Source organism: Antedon bifida, chromosome 10, assembly GCF_963402885.1.
Source record: "Antedon bifida chromosome 10, ecAntBifi1.1, whole genome shotgun sequence".
Lineage (NCBI taxonomy): Eukaryota > Metazoa > Echinodermata > Crinoidea > Comatulida > Antedonidae > Antedon > Antedon bifida.
In genome coordinates, this window is record NC_136235.1 from 1,998,419 (window position 1) to 2,015,225 (window position 16,807).

Below are 16,807 nucleotides of genomic sequence, written 5' to 3' on the forward strand. Positions count from 1 at the left end.
TAGGAGGAGATCTTTCTCTCATATCATTATTACCCGACGATACCACAAAGTCGACTTGCATGTTTAATTTGACCGTCTACCCAATTACACCTGGTATTTACTAATTTGACGAAATACTAACACTAAACCGCAAAATAAAACACCAAAAAAAAAAGAGATTTGCTATGTGTCTGTCTCCCTCTTACGATTGTGTGCCAACAATACGTCATTCTTCAAAAACAAAAACATCCTCTCCTCGCAAAAAAAAAGTTGGCATGGCATTCCATTGAATAATTTAACACATTTTTATATTCCATCCAAATATTACTAGCCATTAAATCTGTTTGTAGCTGACAACAAATTATTGGTAAGTAATTGACAAGATATAAATGTCAAATCCGTACTTTTAGGCCAATATACTGGAACCAATATACTTAGGTACTGTAGTGTAGTAGAAGGCGGGTCGGGTACCACCACACAGAGCCCGGTACCTCCTGATACGTAGAAGTACTAGTAGGCCTACACTACTATGCTGGAGAAGTGCTGTAGTTAATTAAGTAAGGATTTGATGAAATGTAATTAAATGAAATAGACATAGGCCTAAGTATCTAGATAAAAAATAGTTTTGTTTATGTTTTTTTTATAAATATGATTTAAAAATGAAGATTAGAAGAAATGTATTAAAAAATATTTAGGAGCACAGACAGTCGAAAAGTTATTTATTTTGAAAAGAGACATATGAATGGATTGGATGATAATAAGAATAGTTAGAAAATAATAAAGGAAATCAAATATTATTTGAGTTCTTGATAATAAATAATTGAATTTAATAAATTATAATTCATTTAAATCTCCTAAAATCTTTTGTCTACCAAATCCTTAAAAATAAAATTTGGTTCAATAATAATAGTTAAGAAACATTAAGACATACATAAATTGTGTAAACTTTTTTTTCTGCAGGTAAAAAATGACAGACTTATTAGTTCCTGATACTACAGCAGGTCAAAGGTCAAATAGATGGCAAGACGAGGAGATGGTAGAGCCGTCTTGTTGCGGTCCTGTTCGTTCAAAGATTAACACTACTCCCATCAAACTACACAGCATTGTGTACATTGTCTGTGGAGTTTTGTCGATTGGATTGGGCATTACAGCTTGTGTGCTTGGCTGTACGTTCAAGGGATTGTCAATCCCAGCTGGTGTTCTGGTAAGGAAAAATGAATTGCCATAGTTTATTTAACTAAACATCATGTTCACCAGCCAGCATGTCATTTACTGGGCAAGTCTACGATGTGTAGGTGATAGTTAATATTGCTGAGTCCTCAAATGGTCACATAAGAAAATTTACTAACCATGAGGTATATACAATTGTCATTTCATACCCCCATGTACCAACTAACATGCTGTAATAAATAAAGATGTGAACATAAAGTTAAAAAAAACAACAACAAACATCTTGGATTTTAAGGTGTAAGTAGGAGTTATACTGTGATGTCATTTAAGAACTTTGGTTTAGATTCATTCAAATAACATGGCAACACACTATGTATTGTAGATACAAAATGTAAGTGTATATAAGCTCCAATATAATGTTTTCTCTTTTCTTAGCTTATTAGTACTGGTGTGGTTGGACTGTTTGTTAGAAAACATGGAGCTCTGGTACAGTACAATGATCATTATTTACATTTGTTAAATTCCCTGCTAAAAACATATATAATATAGTATTATTGTCCATTCTCAGCTGGATTTATTAGGGATGTACTGTAACAAAAGTAGTAGAGAGTTTGGTGAATAAAGAAATAAAACAATACTTTTCTTGGATAGGAGGAAGACCTTAAAATAGGCTTTAGGGTGGATGGAACCTGAAAGAAATTTAACTCCCACCATCACCAACAAAATTACTCTATAATCTTGATTGTAGAAGCATAAGCTTATGTCTTTACCAGGTGCACCCCCCCCCCCCCCCTCCCTCCAAAATTTAACAGCTATGTCTTTTTAAAAGAAAAGAGAATGAGTATTTTTTTATTTCTGCAACCCGACGGATCGTTTTTATTATATGAAATGTTTAGGCCACACCATCCCCATACCCCCCCCCCCCCAATATATAATGCTGGATCCACCCCTGTTTATCATACAGTAGTAGATTATAAATAATAATACTTTGGCTCTGAAAGTTTGATTTTATTGTGAGTCAAAATAATAATATGAAATTTGTTAAATTTCAGGCAATTGTCTATGGATGGTTAAACCTGTTTTGCTTTGGTTATGGTATTACCCTTCTTGTTTTTATGCTGATTGCTCTTCCTTTAAGAGAGGGTAACTGGGAGCAGTTTTGTTCAAGTTATGACTGCAAGTATTGGTATGGTGATGATGGCTGTTGTTATGATGAAAAACTCAGCTTAAAGGTATTGGTTATCTGTAATTCATTAATAATCATGACAATACTGCTATGAATGATATAGAGAGTAAGCTTTATTATGTTTAATAGTGTTCAGGGCAGACCACTGTACATCTGGTTTTGGTTCTTCCAAACATTGGTAGCATTATTCTTCCCAGATGTGTATAGTCCTGACAGATAATATTGTCAGTACCATTTGCTCGATTCTCTCATTAATGAGATATTGTACCAGAGACACAAATCATAGTATTCACTGTTCATAGTATTCACTGTGCATGAATGCATGACCTACAGTACAACTATCCATCTTCACTAACATAGCTCTAAAACGTTTTTTTTAGTGGGGGAATGTTTTGATTGATCTTGGAATCCTGGTTGTTGGTGTTATTGTCATGGTTACATCATTAGCAGCTGGTACTATTAGTTTACGTGACCTGAATTGGGTCAAACTCTGCTGTTTGAAAAAGAATAATATGGTAAGTCCTCTTACTTAATATAAAAAAACAAAATAAATTGGCTTGTATCACAATTATCAAGTTTTCTAAAATAGAAAACTTCAAATCAGAAACACTAAAAAAAAAAAAAAAACTCTCTCAAACTCACGAACCTTTTCCAAAAACTCCAAAATAAAAAAAAACTCTCCCAAAATCAGAAACTGTTCCATAATCAGAAATATTAGAAACACTCACAAATAGAAAACTTTTTAAAATCCAAACCTTTCCAAAAACTCTTCCAAAATAAAAAAAAACCTTTTCCTAAATCAGAAACTTTACCAAAAACTCTCCCAAAATCATAAAATCTTCCAAAATCGGACACTCTTACAAAATAAAAAAAACCTTTTCCTAAATCAGAAACTTTCCCAAAATCATAAAAACTCTCTAAAATCTGAAACTTTTACAAAATCTGAAACTTTTACAAAATCGGAAACTCTTTAAAAACCAAAAACTTTCATAAAATCATAAATTTTCCTAAAATAAAAAAATATTCTAAATCAAAGAACTTCTTTTTTGTTGTTTTTGTGTTTATACTGTAGCAAGCAGGACAAGTTGTTGTTCCATCCCAGTCTTCTGGTAAGTGGACAGAATTAAAATATCAAGCAGAATGTTGCATATCTCAATTGTATTGATTTTCTCATCTTTACCATTTAAAATTAATTAATATCTAGTATATCACTGGGCAGTTTAGAATTTCTTTTATGTCTGTCTATATTAATAATATCATGTGCCATGTATAGAGTCAGGATCAGAACCTAATGGTCAGTCATCATCATCATTCATGAAGCCATGTTGGACACCATGTGACAGTAATGGTCATCGTAAGGCCACTATCATCTTAAATATCATTCACATGAGCATTGGGGTCATCAGTGTTGGACTTGGAATAGGAGCATTAATTGTTGAATGTAGATATGCTCATATTGGAATGCCAATCTGGACAGGGATACTGGTATGAAAATTATTATATTAAAACATGAATTACCTTAGTACAGTGTAATAGCTGCTTATGTCAAAGAGCATTTCATTTTAAAAACCCACATATTTTATATTATAACTGCCAGTGTCAGTACAGTCCAGTTTACTACTGGACATTTAAGACATTTGATGTTCATAGACTACAAATTTAAAATAATTAAAAGTAAATTACAAATTGTATTCAATTTGTTATCTTATGTTATATGTTAAGGAAACCTAACACTTATTGAATATTTACTTTGAATATTTATTTACAGATATTTATGGTGACTGGTTTTTGTGGATTTCTGAGTACTACAGAGAAAGGGGCATATGTAAGTCACTTATTAGATATTAAAACTAAACATTTTGACATGCTGTTCTGTCTAAAATCAAAGTTCTTCGCTGGATATTCACTCTGTATGTGTTTTTTTTTCACTTGTTTCCAGTATTCTATGTTTAAAACTCTGTCTACACTATCAAACTTTATGTGACAAAAAAATGTGATGTGCCCATATATAGACATTTTGTCAAACTAGTTTGATAGTGTAGACTAAAGAACATAACATCTTCGTCTTTCAGATTCCTTGTTTCTTAGCCTTTTCTGTTTTAGCATTCATTATGTCTATTAACATGTTCATCTGGGCAGCTGCTAATATTCCTGCGGAACCAGATTGCACTCCAAAATGTTTTGAATGGTGTACTGATGGTACTCATAACTCATATAACTCTAGTACACCTGATCCTAGAAGATACTGCTGTGATCTTGGTGACACTTGCATTGCCAATACAGAAGCGGTAAGGCTATTTAGTTGTAAATGTTAATTTGGAATTACTTTGTTTGAAAATATTGTAATTAACATGTTTACTTTCCACAATAAAAGGGTTGGACAAGACCTCAATCATCTGAGTGATTCTGTGGATATGAATTTAAATCCCAGGGTTGTTGTTGATAAAAAAAATACCACCATATAAGGACACATTATTTGAACCCACCACCACACCTCCACTCCCAAAGACTTGTAATAAGACTTTGTTTATGTTTGTCTTGTGAACAGGACTGCCACTAAGAAGGATAGTGAATGAATTCGCTTATGGTTATCCTTGGCAATAAAAATAGAAAGAGATAAGGACACATTATTTTATTGTATTAACTGATAAACATCATTTTTTTGCAGGTAATTATAGACTGTTTAATTGTTGGCTTTGGTGTTTTGGAGATGTTGGTTTGCATGGCAACGTTTGGTCTGTCTTTTTCACAACTTAGTTGTTACATGTGTTGCCGTAATGGGTGTTGCACTAATTGTAAATGTGTTGAAACTCAGGTAAGTTTATTTATATAAATTCTTAAATTTGGAAGACTAATAATGAAGGATAAGAAATATGTATGGAGTTGAAACACATTCTTACTCATTTACTTTGTAGTAGAGCTGCAGCTTTTGTACTTGCCTTCAGGGTGCAAGGTTCAATCCTGACCAGGTTGTAACTCACAACTGTTTCTACTCTACCATCATAATATCTAGTTTATCCATCTTTTAATTTGCGAGTTACTTACCTGTTCGATAAAACTAAACTAGAAATTCATTTGTAAGATAGTAAATAATACTCAAAACAATATGTTGTGTGTTTTGGTTTAATTTTTTTTAAACTACAATTTTAGACCTCACTAGTTTACATGAGGTGTTCCTGTCACAGAATTTCTAGTCTAGGCCTATTACTATAACCCAGGTGTTAAGAAATTCATTTTGAGGTGCAAGTTATTCCCCTTTCGATATGGCTACATTATTTTTAAAAGTAACTGTACATTCTCTATATCTCAATGATTTTTGTAATTTTTGTGTGTGCTCGTATATAATATATATATATAAATACTCATTAATTAAAAACGTTATCTATTTCTTAATGATTTTTTAAGGTTTTGTAACAATTTATTTATTTGTTTTTTTTATTTTTCAGACCAATACTGCATACCAAATGGTGATGACAACCGATGGTAACCTGATGATGGTACCAGTACCAATCACACAGCATGGTATGATACCTTCCTTGGTAAACAACCAACAGATGATGCCACAACCAATGGTGATTCCTGCTAATCAATTTTGTGGTGTCCAGAATCAAACATCAGGGTCTCCTGTCCAGCCAAACATAGTTGGAGGACAGTTGCTGGTCCAAGGGAATGGACAACCACAACCAATGACGTTTCAAGGAAATGCACAGCCAATGATTGTTGTTCCTGGTCAGGCACCAGTGTTTGTTCAAGCAAATAGACAGCCAGGAATTCAGCAACCAATGGTTCCAGGCATGAATCAGCAGGTTCAAAACCAGATGCAACAAAATAACCAACCAACTCCACAAAGTCAGCTAACCAACCAGACAGCTAGCGCACATGTCCAAGCAGGGTCACTTCCACAGGGAGTTGAAGAGCCTGCTGTGGTCAGTGAAGACGCTTACAAAGGGATTGAGGTTATTCCAAACCCGACCGTCTAAATTCAATTAACAATGTTGCGGCACAAATTTATATAATATTTTTACACAGTTTTAAAATAAAACTTAAACAATTTGTTCATTTTTTTTTCGAAGTACTGTAAATGTATAGAGTATAAATATAAAAATAAAAACATATAGAGGAAACCCAAACAGGACATACATGAGGTGTCGGGTAAAAATTTCATTTTAAAATTGTGTTTAGCAATATTTCTAATCATCTAATTGTTGAGTCGAGAAACATAGTTTTTTGTATTGTATAGCTTTTTGCTGCTATGCTACACTGGCGACATTATTCCCTGCACTGAGTATGTATTATGTTTTAGGTTTATAATACAGTAATCTTGATCGCATGAAATGAATTTTAGACATTTTTAGAAAACTCTCACTACATACAAAGTGAAATTTCTATTCATTTTATATAATATTTGCACAAGATTTTCATCATAACGAAGTGTTCAAGTGAATGTATTTTCATGGGATACCCCTATTTATTTCCTGTGGAAGGAAAGATGGGAAATAATATATCATTACCATCATAGTCAACCCATATTTAGTGCACCAAACACTACATTTTGACAGTAAATTACAATTATCATCTTTAGACATTTCTAAGTATTATACAGTATTATCGGTTTTTGAAAAAGATGTGAAATTGAAAGAAAAAGTTTTTTTTTAACAAATAGCTCTAATTAAAATAAGCATATATATTGTAGTTCATCCTCTTTTCTATTCTCGTCTAATAATAATGTGCCGTATCCAATATTTTTAACATTTCCATTTTGTATTTTTAAAGTTTTGTACTGTACGTGTGAAAAGTTCTATTTTTTAGTATGCTATTTTAACTTGAAATTATATTATATAATTTGTAATTGTAGAGAAGGCATTTAGACCTGGTGGTGCTTCCTACATATAATGTATAGCTCTATTTTCAGTATTCTTGGAAGCTTCGATTAATATATACCTGATAGTATATGTGTTTTTTAGTACTAAACAAAATTGTTGATGTAATGTATCCCAAAACATAGGGTAGTTTATAGTAGTGTTTGTGTATCCTCAGTTAGACTGAGTTAAACAAATAAACATCATTTATCAATGCCTGTTGTACTGTGAATCCTTTGTGTCTATTGGCCAAATGTTGTTTTTAAAAAGTTTGTTATAATATACTTACTAGGCCTAGCCTACCTTAAATTGGACAGAATGATTTTTTTTTTTCCAAAATGAGAATTTACAAGTACTTAATGTAAAATTAATGTGCAAATCGATATTTCACTGTAAAATGTGCAATTATATTTTTTTTAAATATAGAAAAAGTTAAAATTATTTGTTGCTCCTATACTTTACATGCATTAACGGAGACAAGTTTGACACAATTTGATCAGCATATCACGTGACTTTAATCCAATGTCGTATCTCTTTGTACATTAAATGTGGCTCTCTCTGACTTTCAACTGTGTCTGTCTCCCTCTTCCGATTGGATATGAATATTACGTCATGCTTCTCAGAGAAAAACATCCTGCTCTGTGTGTGTGTAAACAAAACACGTTGATTTGGCATGATGTGCTTATTCATTTCTTGATTTTGCATAAATTGTCGAAAGTCAAATAGTTATATCATCCTAATTAATAATAGTCATTATCCGTTTGTAGCTGACAACATATTATATTGTAAGTAAATATATGAAATTCACGTCACTGCATACATACTTGTACTATTTTTTTTTGTAATAATAGGCTTTCACTACGCTTTGAGGGGAGGCTAGCTGCTAACTAAGTAGTAGCTAAGTACTGTAGGTAGGCCTTAGCTAGATAGCTTAGCAAATAAATAAATAGGCCATAACATATTATGTATAACGCCGGATTCCCATTATAACTAGGCCTAGTAGGCCCTATATAGTATTATCAAGACCATAGTTACCAGATAGAACTGAATAGTCCAGGTCCCTTGTGGCCTTAATTGTATTGATTTTTTAAGGGTGCTCCATTATTAATTGATTAAAAATAGTTATAAATACAAAATTATCGATTAAATTATTAATTTTATTATTTAATAATTCAACTGGAATTGTTATGATGAAAATACTGCTGCTTCCATATTTTATTCACTGATTTTATTCGTGAATAAAGATAACGAGAATATACTGTACCACGTACATCACCAGTTCCTATTATTTCGTTGAAACAGAAAGAGGCCCCACAACCAATACATTTTATGGATTTAGGGTACAATAGCAGCACAAAGCAAATTGTGGTATTTGAATATCAATGACAGGATTTGAATGAATGACCTTGCCCAAATAAACACTGTACTGATCAAATGACAGGAGTTATGTCTTGTGATGCAAAACAGACAGTTGTTAAAGTTTACTGTAATATTTATTGGTTACTCTCCTTTAAAACGAGTAACAAGAGTTTGACCCACACAAAATGTTTACAAAATATAGTCATACAGTAGTTACAATATATATATACAGATACAAAAAGGTAATAATGGTTCACAATTCTACAGACTTATTAACAGTAAAAAAAATTCATATTAAGGGGTGGAAATGTTTTTCAATATTTCAGTCCTATGTGTCATAGCTTTAATTAAAAATGATTTACTATTAAGTATTATTATCAAAAATGGAGCAAATTGTTTTATCTTGGTCTAAATTAATCAGATATGTTGTCTAGTAATAAGTGATGCTTAAACTCTGTTGAACCATTAATAAAAATGTCCCAACAGTATTTTAGGTGCCCATATTAGTTAAATATTTTGATATTGAAATCAGTGATTCAACAACAGTATTTCTTCAATAAAGTGACCTACATAATTACTCTATTACATTTACATTGCAATAAGAGCAGAAAAAATTCAGTCTGTCCATTCCTGCGATTAAACCCAGGCTATACAACACTGGTGAGAAGTGTATTGACTACACAGTGTGGAGAGGGTGATTTTTTTCTACACTTTCTTTATAAATATAATACAGTAACTCTCCAAAAACTGTTTCTACTACATGAAATTTGTTTTTCTGTTGTATTTTAACTTTAACAGTAAAACATGTATTTTATGTTCCAAGATGTATTCATAATTTAAAAAATATGTAAACTCTTTAATTGCCACAGCAGTGCAGTAATTTCATTTCAATATTTATTTGGTCTATTTAAGTATATACAAAACAAAAAAAACTGAAATTGGGGAGACCAGGGTCAACCTAAGTGAACTTAATCACTGTAGCTGAGCCGGTTGACCCAACCCCAAAGTCAGTTTACACATAAAAGACATAAAGACAAAATACAGTTACAGTATGAAAGTTGACGAAATATAAGAAAGACTGTAAAATAAACAAAACTAAACATTTATGGATTTACTGTACATTCTGTAGTATACCTGTAATAAACAAAACTATTATTTTCTGCAGGGAAAATGACAGAATTATTAGTTCCTGATACTCCAGCAGGTCAGAGGTCGAATAGATGGCAAGACGAGATGGTAGAGCCGTCTTGTTGCGGTCCTGTTCGTCCAAAGATTAACACTACTCCCATCAAACTACACAGCATTGTGTACATTGTCTGTGGAGTTTTGTCAATTGGATTGGGCATTACAGCTTGTGTGTTTGAATGTCTGTATAATGGATTGTCAATCCCAGCTGGTGTTCTGGTAAGTAAAAATGATATACAGTGATTGCATTAATTTTTTTTAATGTATGGTATTGTTGATGCTGCTTTTTATCACAATTTCCTTGGACACAATGAACTCTAAGAATGTTGTAACAAAATTAATTGTATATAATATAAATAAGAAAATTAATTAAAAATAAAGAAAATAGAGATAAGGTAAACCATTACCAGTTTATTGGCTGAGCGTTTACGACAGGGAACTTCAAATAATAATAATGTAAATACTGCAGTATTTTATCTTGATTTAATTTTAACTGTACGATTTGCTGATGTCATTTTGTAAACGTTCTCTTCCGCATCTTGGAAGTAATTCTGATTAACTTGAAATTGAATTGAAATTTTGTTGAATGGATACTTGATTCTTGCCACTTTACTTGGACATTAGACCGACATCATTCCAAGTATTTGTATCATTAATAATAATGTTTTTCCTTTCAACAGCTTATTGCTACTGGCGTTGTTGGACTGTGTGTAAGAAAACATGGAGCTTTGGTACAGTATTATCATCATTTACACTTTGTTTATTTCCTAAGAAAACTTTATACCTACCAAGTCTAATGTCTAATTTTGAAATTAACTAATACCAGTTTTGAAGACAATATTTGTTTTTAAAAAAAATCATAAGTTTACCTTTGTTATTGTGTTTTTATGGTTGATACAGCAATGAAATTCCTATCTATTCAGTGGAAAATTAAGCATACTGTAGTGGGGCGCTTTATTTTGCGATTTTTAAATTAAGGGAGCTTATTAAATTAAGTTACTTAAAAAAAGGGCTATATACATTTTTTTTGTCTCAGTGAAAAAGTCGACAGGTGTACAACTCCATATTCTAGCTTGATACATATTCCATTGCATTGTTGTTACAAATTTGCTTCACCATGGGATTTTTTTTTTTCGTTTTGTCCTTTTTTATGAATTCTTTCAATTTCACATTAACTCATAATTTAATATTGTTTTTCAGGCCATTGTGTATGGATGTTTAAACCCATTTTGTTTTTTGTATGGCATTGCTCTTCTTGTCTTTATGTTGGTTGCTCTTCCTGAAAGAGAAAGTGACCGGCAATCTTATTGTTCAAGTTATGATTGCAAGTGGGACTACTATGATGATGGCTGCTGTTATGCTACTAACTTCATTTTAAGGGTATGTTTTTGTTGGTTACACTACAGTTGATTGACATTTGAGGACTATCTGCAAGAAACTAAAATTGCTTTGATTATTATATTATACAGTATTTACATGGTCTAATATTATACAATGAATTGAATGACTTAAATGGTAAGAGTATTTTGTTAAGTTAAACAATTGACTCACTATTTAACAAGGTCAGAGCTGAGTTAAGCCAAAACCTTTTATCTTCAATCATGAGGTGTATGCCTCAATGGTTATTATGAACTTAATCACGTGACAAGAACACTGCTAACCATTAGAGCTTGAAACATGTTTCTTCTGTGCCTAGCACGGGAAAAAAAAGAGAAAAAAATCGGAAACATTTATCATGCTTTGACATTGTCCAGCGAGGCCATTCATGCTAACTGCAGATTGGACGAAAAAAAAAGAATCGTACGATTTCAGAAAACATCGCATTGCTACGAATCCGGATCCCGAATCAGGTACGGATTCAAATCGTACAAATTTGGCCACTGACCCATTTTGAGTGATGGTATTTTTCTCAGGGCACCGGACCGAATCTGAAAGCCTCGCTTGAAACGAAGCTGTATTATAATTTAAAATAATATGATATTACTTTCTTTTTTTTAGTGGAAGAATGCTGGGATTGATCTTGCAATCCTGGTTGTTGGTGTTATCGTCATGGTTACATCATTAGCAGCTTCTACTCTTAGTTTACATGACCTGAATTGGGTCAAACTTTGCTGCTTGAAAAAGAATATGGTAAAAGTTTTATTAAGAAATTCAACAATATATAGTAAATGTTTGTATCATGTTTATAAACTCTCTTAAACCCAGAGACTCTCCTAAAATAAAAAAAAAAGCTGTCATATGGTATTGTTGGAAATATACCATACCCTGTGAGGATGCATTTTATTTAAAGATATATTGTACCCCTAACAAATTTTAATTTTTTTTAATATGTCATTTTATGTCAGATAATAGTTATTCACTTTGACCGAAAACTGGATCGAAAAAAAAAATTATTTACCTGAAAAAATATAATTTAAAGAAAAAAATACTTAAATTGTCTGTCAGAAAAAGAGTCTTTGGTTAAAATTAACCGTTTATTTTGTCTTTTTATAAGTAAAAATGATTATATTTTTGGGGTTTTTTTTTCTACAGAAGTGAATAACTTTTTAAACTGAAAAATGGCCTATTTAAAGTCTGATTTTATTCTTCATTTCTCATTTATTGGGGGACAATACATCTTTAATATGTTGATAATTATTGAGGTTCCAAAATATATATGTAGGATAATAATATATTGTGTTATTGTTTGTATTTACACTGCAGCGTCTAGGACAAGGTGTTGATTCTGGTAAGTAGACAAACAATTAAAATATTAGATAATAACAAGTTTGTTTTAAAATATGCATTGATATATTCCAGCCTGTAATAATAACAATAATAATTTTGATTAAACAATATATCCTTCCTTAGCTAGGTTCACATTCAGAAATTATTTTGGGTTTCTTTATCATGATGTTCTACATGAACATAGCAGGAAGTCGTTTACAACAACAATAAGTCATATCCTTGATTCATCAATATGACCAGTGAACATATACGAGTATGTTTTTTTTAGCATTATACATACAATTCATAAGTCAATCATGCATAACAGATTTCTTTACCATGCTTCCTCACATTTATATCCAACCATTTTATTCATAAAATAAACCATATCTAGAAAATGAAGTACAATGAAATAATAAGTAATATCATGTGCCATGTATAGGGTCAGGATCAGCACCTAGTGGTCAGTCATCACCAGCCATGAAGCCATGTTGGACACCATGTGAAAGTAATGGTCATCGTAATGCCACTATTATCCTGAGTATCATCAACATGAGTATTGGAGTCATCAGTGTTGGACTTGGAATAGGAGCAATAATTGTTGAATGTAGATTTGCTCATATTGGAATGCCAATCTGGACAGGGATACTGGTAGGCAAATTATTATGACATGAATTACCTTAGTGCAGTGTAATGAACTTATTTCATCTAAAAAGAAAGCTTTTTATAAAAATCCAGTAACATCATTCCATCACTGGTGGAAACTGGATTTTCATAGAAAGCAAATTGTACATTTCTAGAAAAGTATACATTCAAGGTTACATCTTATAAGAGTTATAAATAAAATCCTTCTAAATAACACATCAAAAATTACCTTTTGATCTTGTTTATACTGTACGTTACAAAATTTAACATTTTAATATTTATTTACAGATATTTATGGTGACTGGTTTTTATGGATTTCTGAGTGTCACAGAGAAAGGGGCATGTGTAAGTTACTAGTTTTGTTAGATAAACAAAAATAACATTTTTGTCTTCCCATGAACAGTGATGTTCAGGGCTTTCAAATCTCTGTATAAAGTGTTATATTATGTATACTTATTAAATTGACAGTTTATTGGAATAGACTATAGATATAGAATACTATTACACGAGTGTCAACAGTTATATATGTCATTTTTTCAGTAATTTGCATTTGAATATATATATATGTATAAGTATATATAATATATGTTCGATAAAATTGAAATATTTTTCTATATGAATGTAATTAATTTTTCTTCATATTTTTTTTCAGATTCCTTGTTTCTTTGCCTTTTCTATGTTAGCGTTCCTGATGTCTATTAACATGTTTAGCTGGGCAGCTGTTAGTATTCCTGTGGAAGGAATTTGTGCTGAAAAATGTCTGAGATGGTGCTCTGATACTCAAAGCTCAGGTTACCCATATTGGTATACACCTGATCCTAGAAGATACTGCTGTGAAATTGATTATGATTTTTGTTCTGAAAATACAGAAGAGGTAATGATATTTAGTTGTTTTACTTGAAATCTCTAAAGAAGAGACTTATTTTTTTCCAAAAATCATCTGGGTAATGTTGTAGATGAGATTTTTTTAAAGAATATAATTATTTAGATTACCTTGCGATTAAATAAAGCAAAATTTACATTGATAGTGTTATTTTCTTGAGTACTCTTTCAATAATGATTTTTTTAAATTGGAAAACATATTTCTTTTTCCAGGTAGTTTTAGACAGTTTGATTATTTTCTTTGGTGTTTTGGAGATGTTGGTTTGCATGGCAACGTTTGGTCTGTCTTTTTCACAACTTAGTTGTTACTTTTGTTGCCGTAATGGTTGTTCTACTTGTAAATGTTGTGAAACTAAGGTAAGCTTATTTATGAATGATGTAAATCATAGCATGTCCTTATTTGGATGCCATTAAACATGATGATTTTGCACAAATTGTTTTTATTTTTCAGACCAATACTGCATACCAAATGGTGATGACAACTGATGGTAACATGATGATGGTAGCGGTACCAAACACACAGCATGGTATGACACCTTCCTTGGTAAACAACCAACAGATGATACCACAACCAATGGTGATTCCTGCTAACCAACTTACTGCTGGTCAGAATCAAACATCAGGGTCTGTCCCACCAAATACAGATGGAGGACAGTTGCTGGTCCAAGGGAATGGACAACCACAACCAATGGTGGTACAAGGACAGAGGCAACCAATGATGGCACAAGGGCAGGTACAACCTATGGTGGTCCAAGGACAGAGTCAACCAATAATGGTACAAGGACAGAGGCAACAAATGATGGCCAAAGGACAGGTACAACCTATGGTGGTGGTCAAAGGACAGAGGCAACCAATGGTGGTCCAAGGACAGGTACAACCTATGGTGGTCCAAGAACAGAGTCCACCAATGGTGGTCCAAGGACAGGTTCAACCAATGATGGTTCAAGGACAGAGTCAACCAATGATGTTCCAAGGACAGAGTCAACCAATGGTGGTCCAAGGACAGAGTCAACCAATGATGGCCCAAGGACAGGTACAACCTATGGTGCTCCAAGGACAGAGGCAACCAATGATAACCCAAGGACAGGTACAACCTATGGTGCTCCAAAGACAGAGTCAACCAATGATGGCCCAAGGACAGAGTCAACCTATGATAAATCAAGGACAGAGGCAACCAATGATAGTCCAAACACAGGGTCAAGGAATTGTAGCCTCTGGTCAGGTGCCATCACAACCAGGAATGCCAACACAGTCTATGTTTATTCAGCAACCAGTGGTTCCAGACGGTCAGGATGCAGGTGTGGTTCAAAGCCAGATGCAACAAAATAACCAACCAACTCCACAAAGTCAGCTAACCAACCAGACAGCTAGCGCACATGTCCAAGCAGGGTCACTTCCACAGGGAGTTGAATCGCCTGCTGTGGTCAGTGAAGACGCTAACCAAGGCATTGGGGTTATTCCAAACCCGACCGTCTAAATTCAATCAACAATGTTGAGGCATAAAGTGATAAAACATAATTATACACAGTTTAAACAATATTTTTACGCAGTTTAAAAACTAGTTATTAGTTTGAAAAGTTATTTAAGTTAAGTAAATGTTTAAGGTTTTTTATCCAAGGTATTGTGGTACTGACATATGCTGAATAGAGCTCAATTTGGCCATTTTTCAAAAAAAGGAAAAATTCATGTACGACAGCAAACTAGATGAAGTTCAGTAAATATAGTGTGTAAAGAATATAGAGATAAAATACACTTGTGCCTACCTGCTAATCTAATTTATTTATGTTTTTTATATGCAGAACAAAACTTGTGCAGTATTCAATATTTTTGACATTTCTACATTTCCATTTTATATTTAGTACTATTTTATCTCTATATGAGATAAAAGAAGAATATAGAGATAAAATACACTTGTGCCTACCTGCTAATCTAATTTATTTATGTTTTTTATATGCAGAACAAAACTTGTGCAGTATTCAATATGTTTGACATTTTTAACATTTCCATTTTATATTTATTATTTTATCTATATATGAAGAGTTCTATTTTATACTATTTCAGTGGTCCTTTGAACAATTGTATCTCTTTATATTCCATATACGGTACTCTAAACCTGTGTATTGCTCTTTAGTATTTGTGAAATCTGGGGTAAATCCCATCCAGATTGTGTTTTTTATAATACTCGGAACAACCTGAAATAATTATAATTATTTTGACAAACAGATACCCACTAATTGGGTAGTTTATTGTAGTGACCGTGTATCCTCAGTAGAACTGAGTAAGCTTAAGCTCTGTCTACACTATCAAACGTTATGTGACAAAAAAATGTGATGTGCCCATATATGGACATGATGATATCATATCACTACCATATTTGGGTACATCACATTGTTTTGTCACATAAAGTTTGATAGTGTAGACAGAGCTTTAGTTGAATCGTTTGTTTAATCACTTAGCTTTTATTGTGTACAGTGTATGTAATAAAAAAAATAATATAATGATAAAATTTAGAAACAAACTAACTGTACAATGATTGTTATAAAACAGTGATCTTTGATGTCTTGATAAACTATGCCTATTGACTGAAAGTCAAACAAATATTTTGAAAAAAAAGTTTATTATTAATACACTGTACATGGAATTAGATAGATGATTTATTGGAAGTAAATATCATTAGAAATATTGTGTTATATGTTGTAATTTTGGTGAACGGACTAAAGAATTTAAATGATACATGTTGTGATTGGTAGACCATTGTATTGTTTGTCACCCGTTGCATACTTACGTCCAGCTACTTGGCTACTATTGTTATGCGATGCAATACGGTTGTCGTAAC

At 32.3% G+C, this 16,807-nt stretch overlaps 2 protein-coding genes across 2 annotated transcripts; both read left to right on the forward strand.

Moving 5' to 3' along the window:
* The first annotated feature begins 220 nt into the window (after positions 1 to 220).
* LOC144854649 (uncharacterized) lies at positions 221 to 7,362 on the forward strand. Its single transcript, XM_078712587.1, has 11 exons — positions 221 to 346; positions 940 to 1,183; positions 1,585 to 1,635; positions 2,202 to 2,381; positions 2,716 to 2,850; positions 3,408 to 3,444; positions 3,609 to 3,820; positions 4,104 to 4,160; positions 4,408 to 4,623; positions 5,004 to 5,150; positions 5,782 to 7,362. The coding sequence occupies exons 2-11, from the start codon at positions 947 to 949 to the stop codon at positions 6,313 to 6,315; spliced, it is 1,806 nt and encodes a 601-aa protein (XP_078568713.1). The 5' UTR covers positions 221 to 346; positions 940 to 946; the 3' UTR covers positions 6,316 to 7,362.
* Positions 7,363 to 7,845: 483 nt separating this feature from the next.
* On the forward strand, positions 7,846 to 16,704 carry LOC144854648 (uncharacterized). The gene is made up of 12 exons (XM_078712586.1): positions 7,846 to 7,979; positions 9,719 to 9,957; positions 10,419 to 10,469; positions 10,939 to 11,118; positions 11,737 to 11,868; positions 12,442 to 12,466; positions 12,887 to 13,095; positions 13,378 to 13,434; positions 13,742 to 13,963; positions 14,185 to 14,328; positions 14,423 to 14,785; positions 14,816 to 16,704. Exons 2-12 carry the CDS (start codon positions 9,724 to 9,726, stop codon positions 15,446 to 15,448), a joined length of 2,250 nt encoding a protein of 749 aa, XP_078568712.1. The 5' UTR covers positions 7,846 to 7,979; positions 9,719 to 9,723; the 3' UTR covers positions 15,449 to 16,704.
* The last annotated feature ends 103 nt before the right edge of the window (positions 16,705 to 16,807 follow it).

What these genes read in the sequence shown, in the direction of transcription:
- LOC144854648 (XM_078712586.1), top strand. Translation starts at nt 9,724, where the DNA reads ATGACAGAATTATTAGTTCCTGATACTCCAGCAGGTCAGAGGTCGAAT. An exon ending in CTACTAACTTCATTTTAAGG is followed by an intron (nt 11,119 to 11,736) that starts GTATGTTTTTGT and finishes TCTTTTTTTTAG; the next exon opens with TGGAAGAATGCTGGGATTGA. An exon ending in AGGACAAGGTGTTGATTCTG is followed by an intron (nt 12,467 to 12,886) that starts GTAAGTAGACAA and finishes TGCCATGTATAG; the next exon opens with GGTCAGGATCAGCACCTAGT.
- LOC144854649 (XM_078712587.1), top strand. Translation starts at nt 947, where the DNA reads ATGACAGACTTATTAGTTCCTGATACTACAGCAGGTCAAAGGTCAAAT. An exon ending in CAATCTGGACAGGGATACTG is followed by an intron (nt 3,821 to 4,103) that starts GTATGAAAATTA and finishes ATTTATTTACAG; the next exon opens with ATATTTATGGTGACTGGTTT. An exon ending in GCATTGCCAATACAGAAGCG is followed by an intron (nt 4,624 to 5,003) that starts GTAAGGCTATTT and finishes ATTTTTTTGCAG; the next exon opens with GTAATTATAGACTGTTTAAT.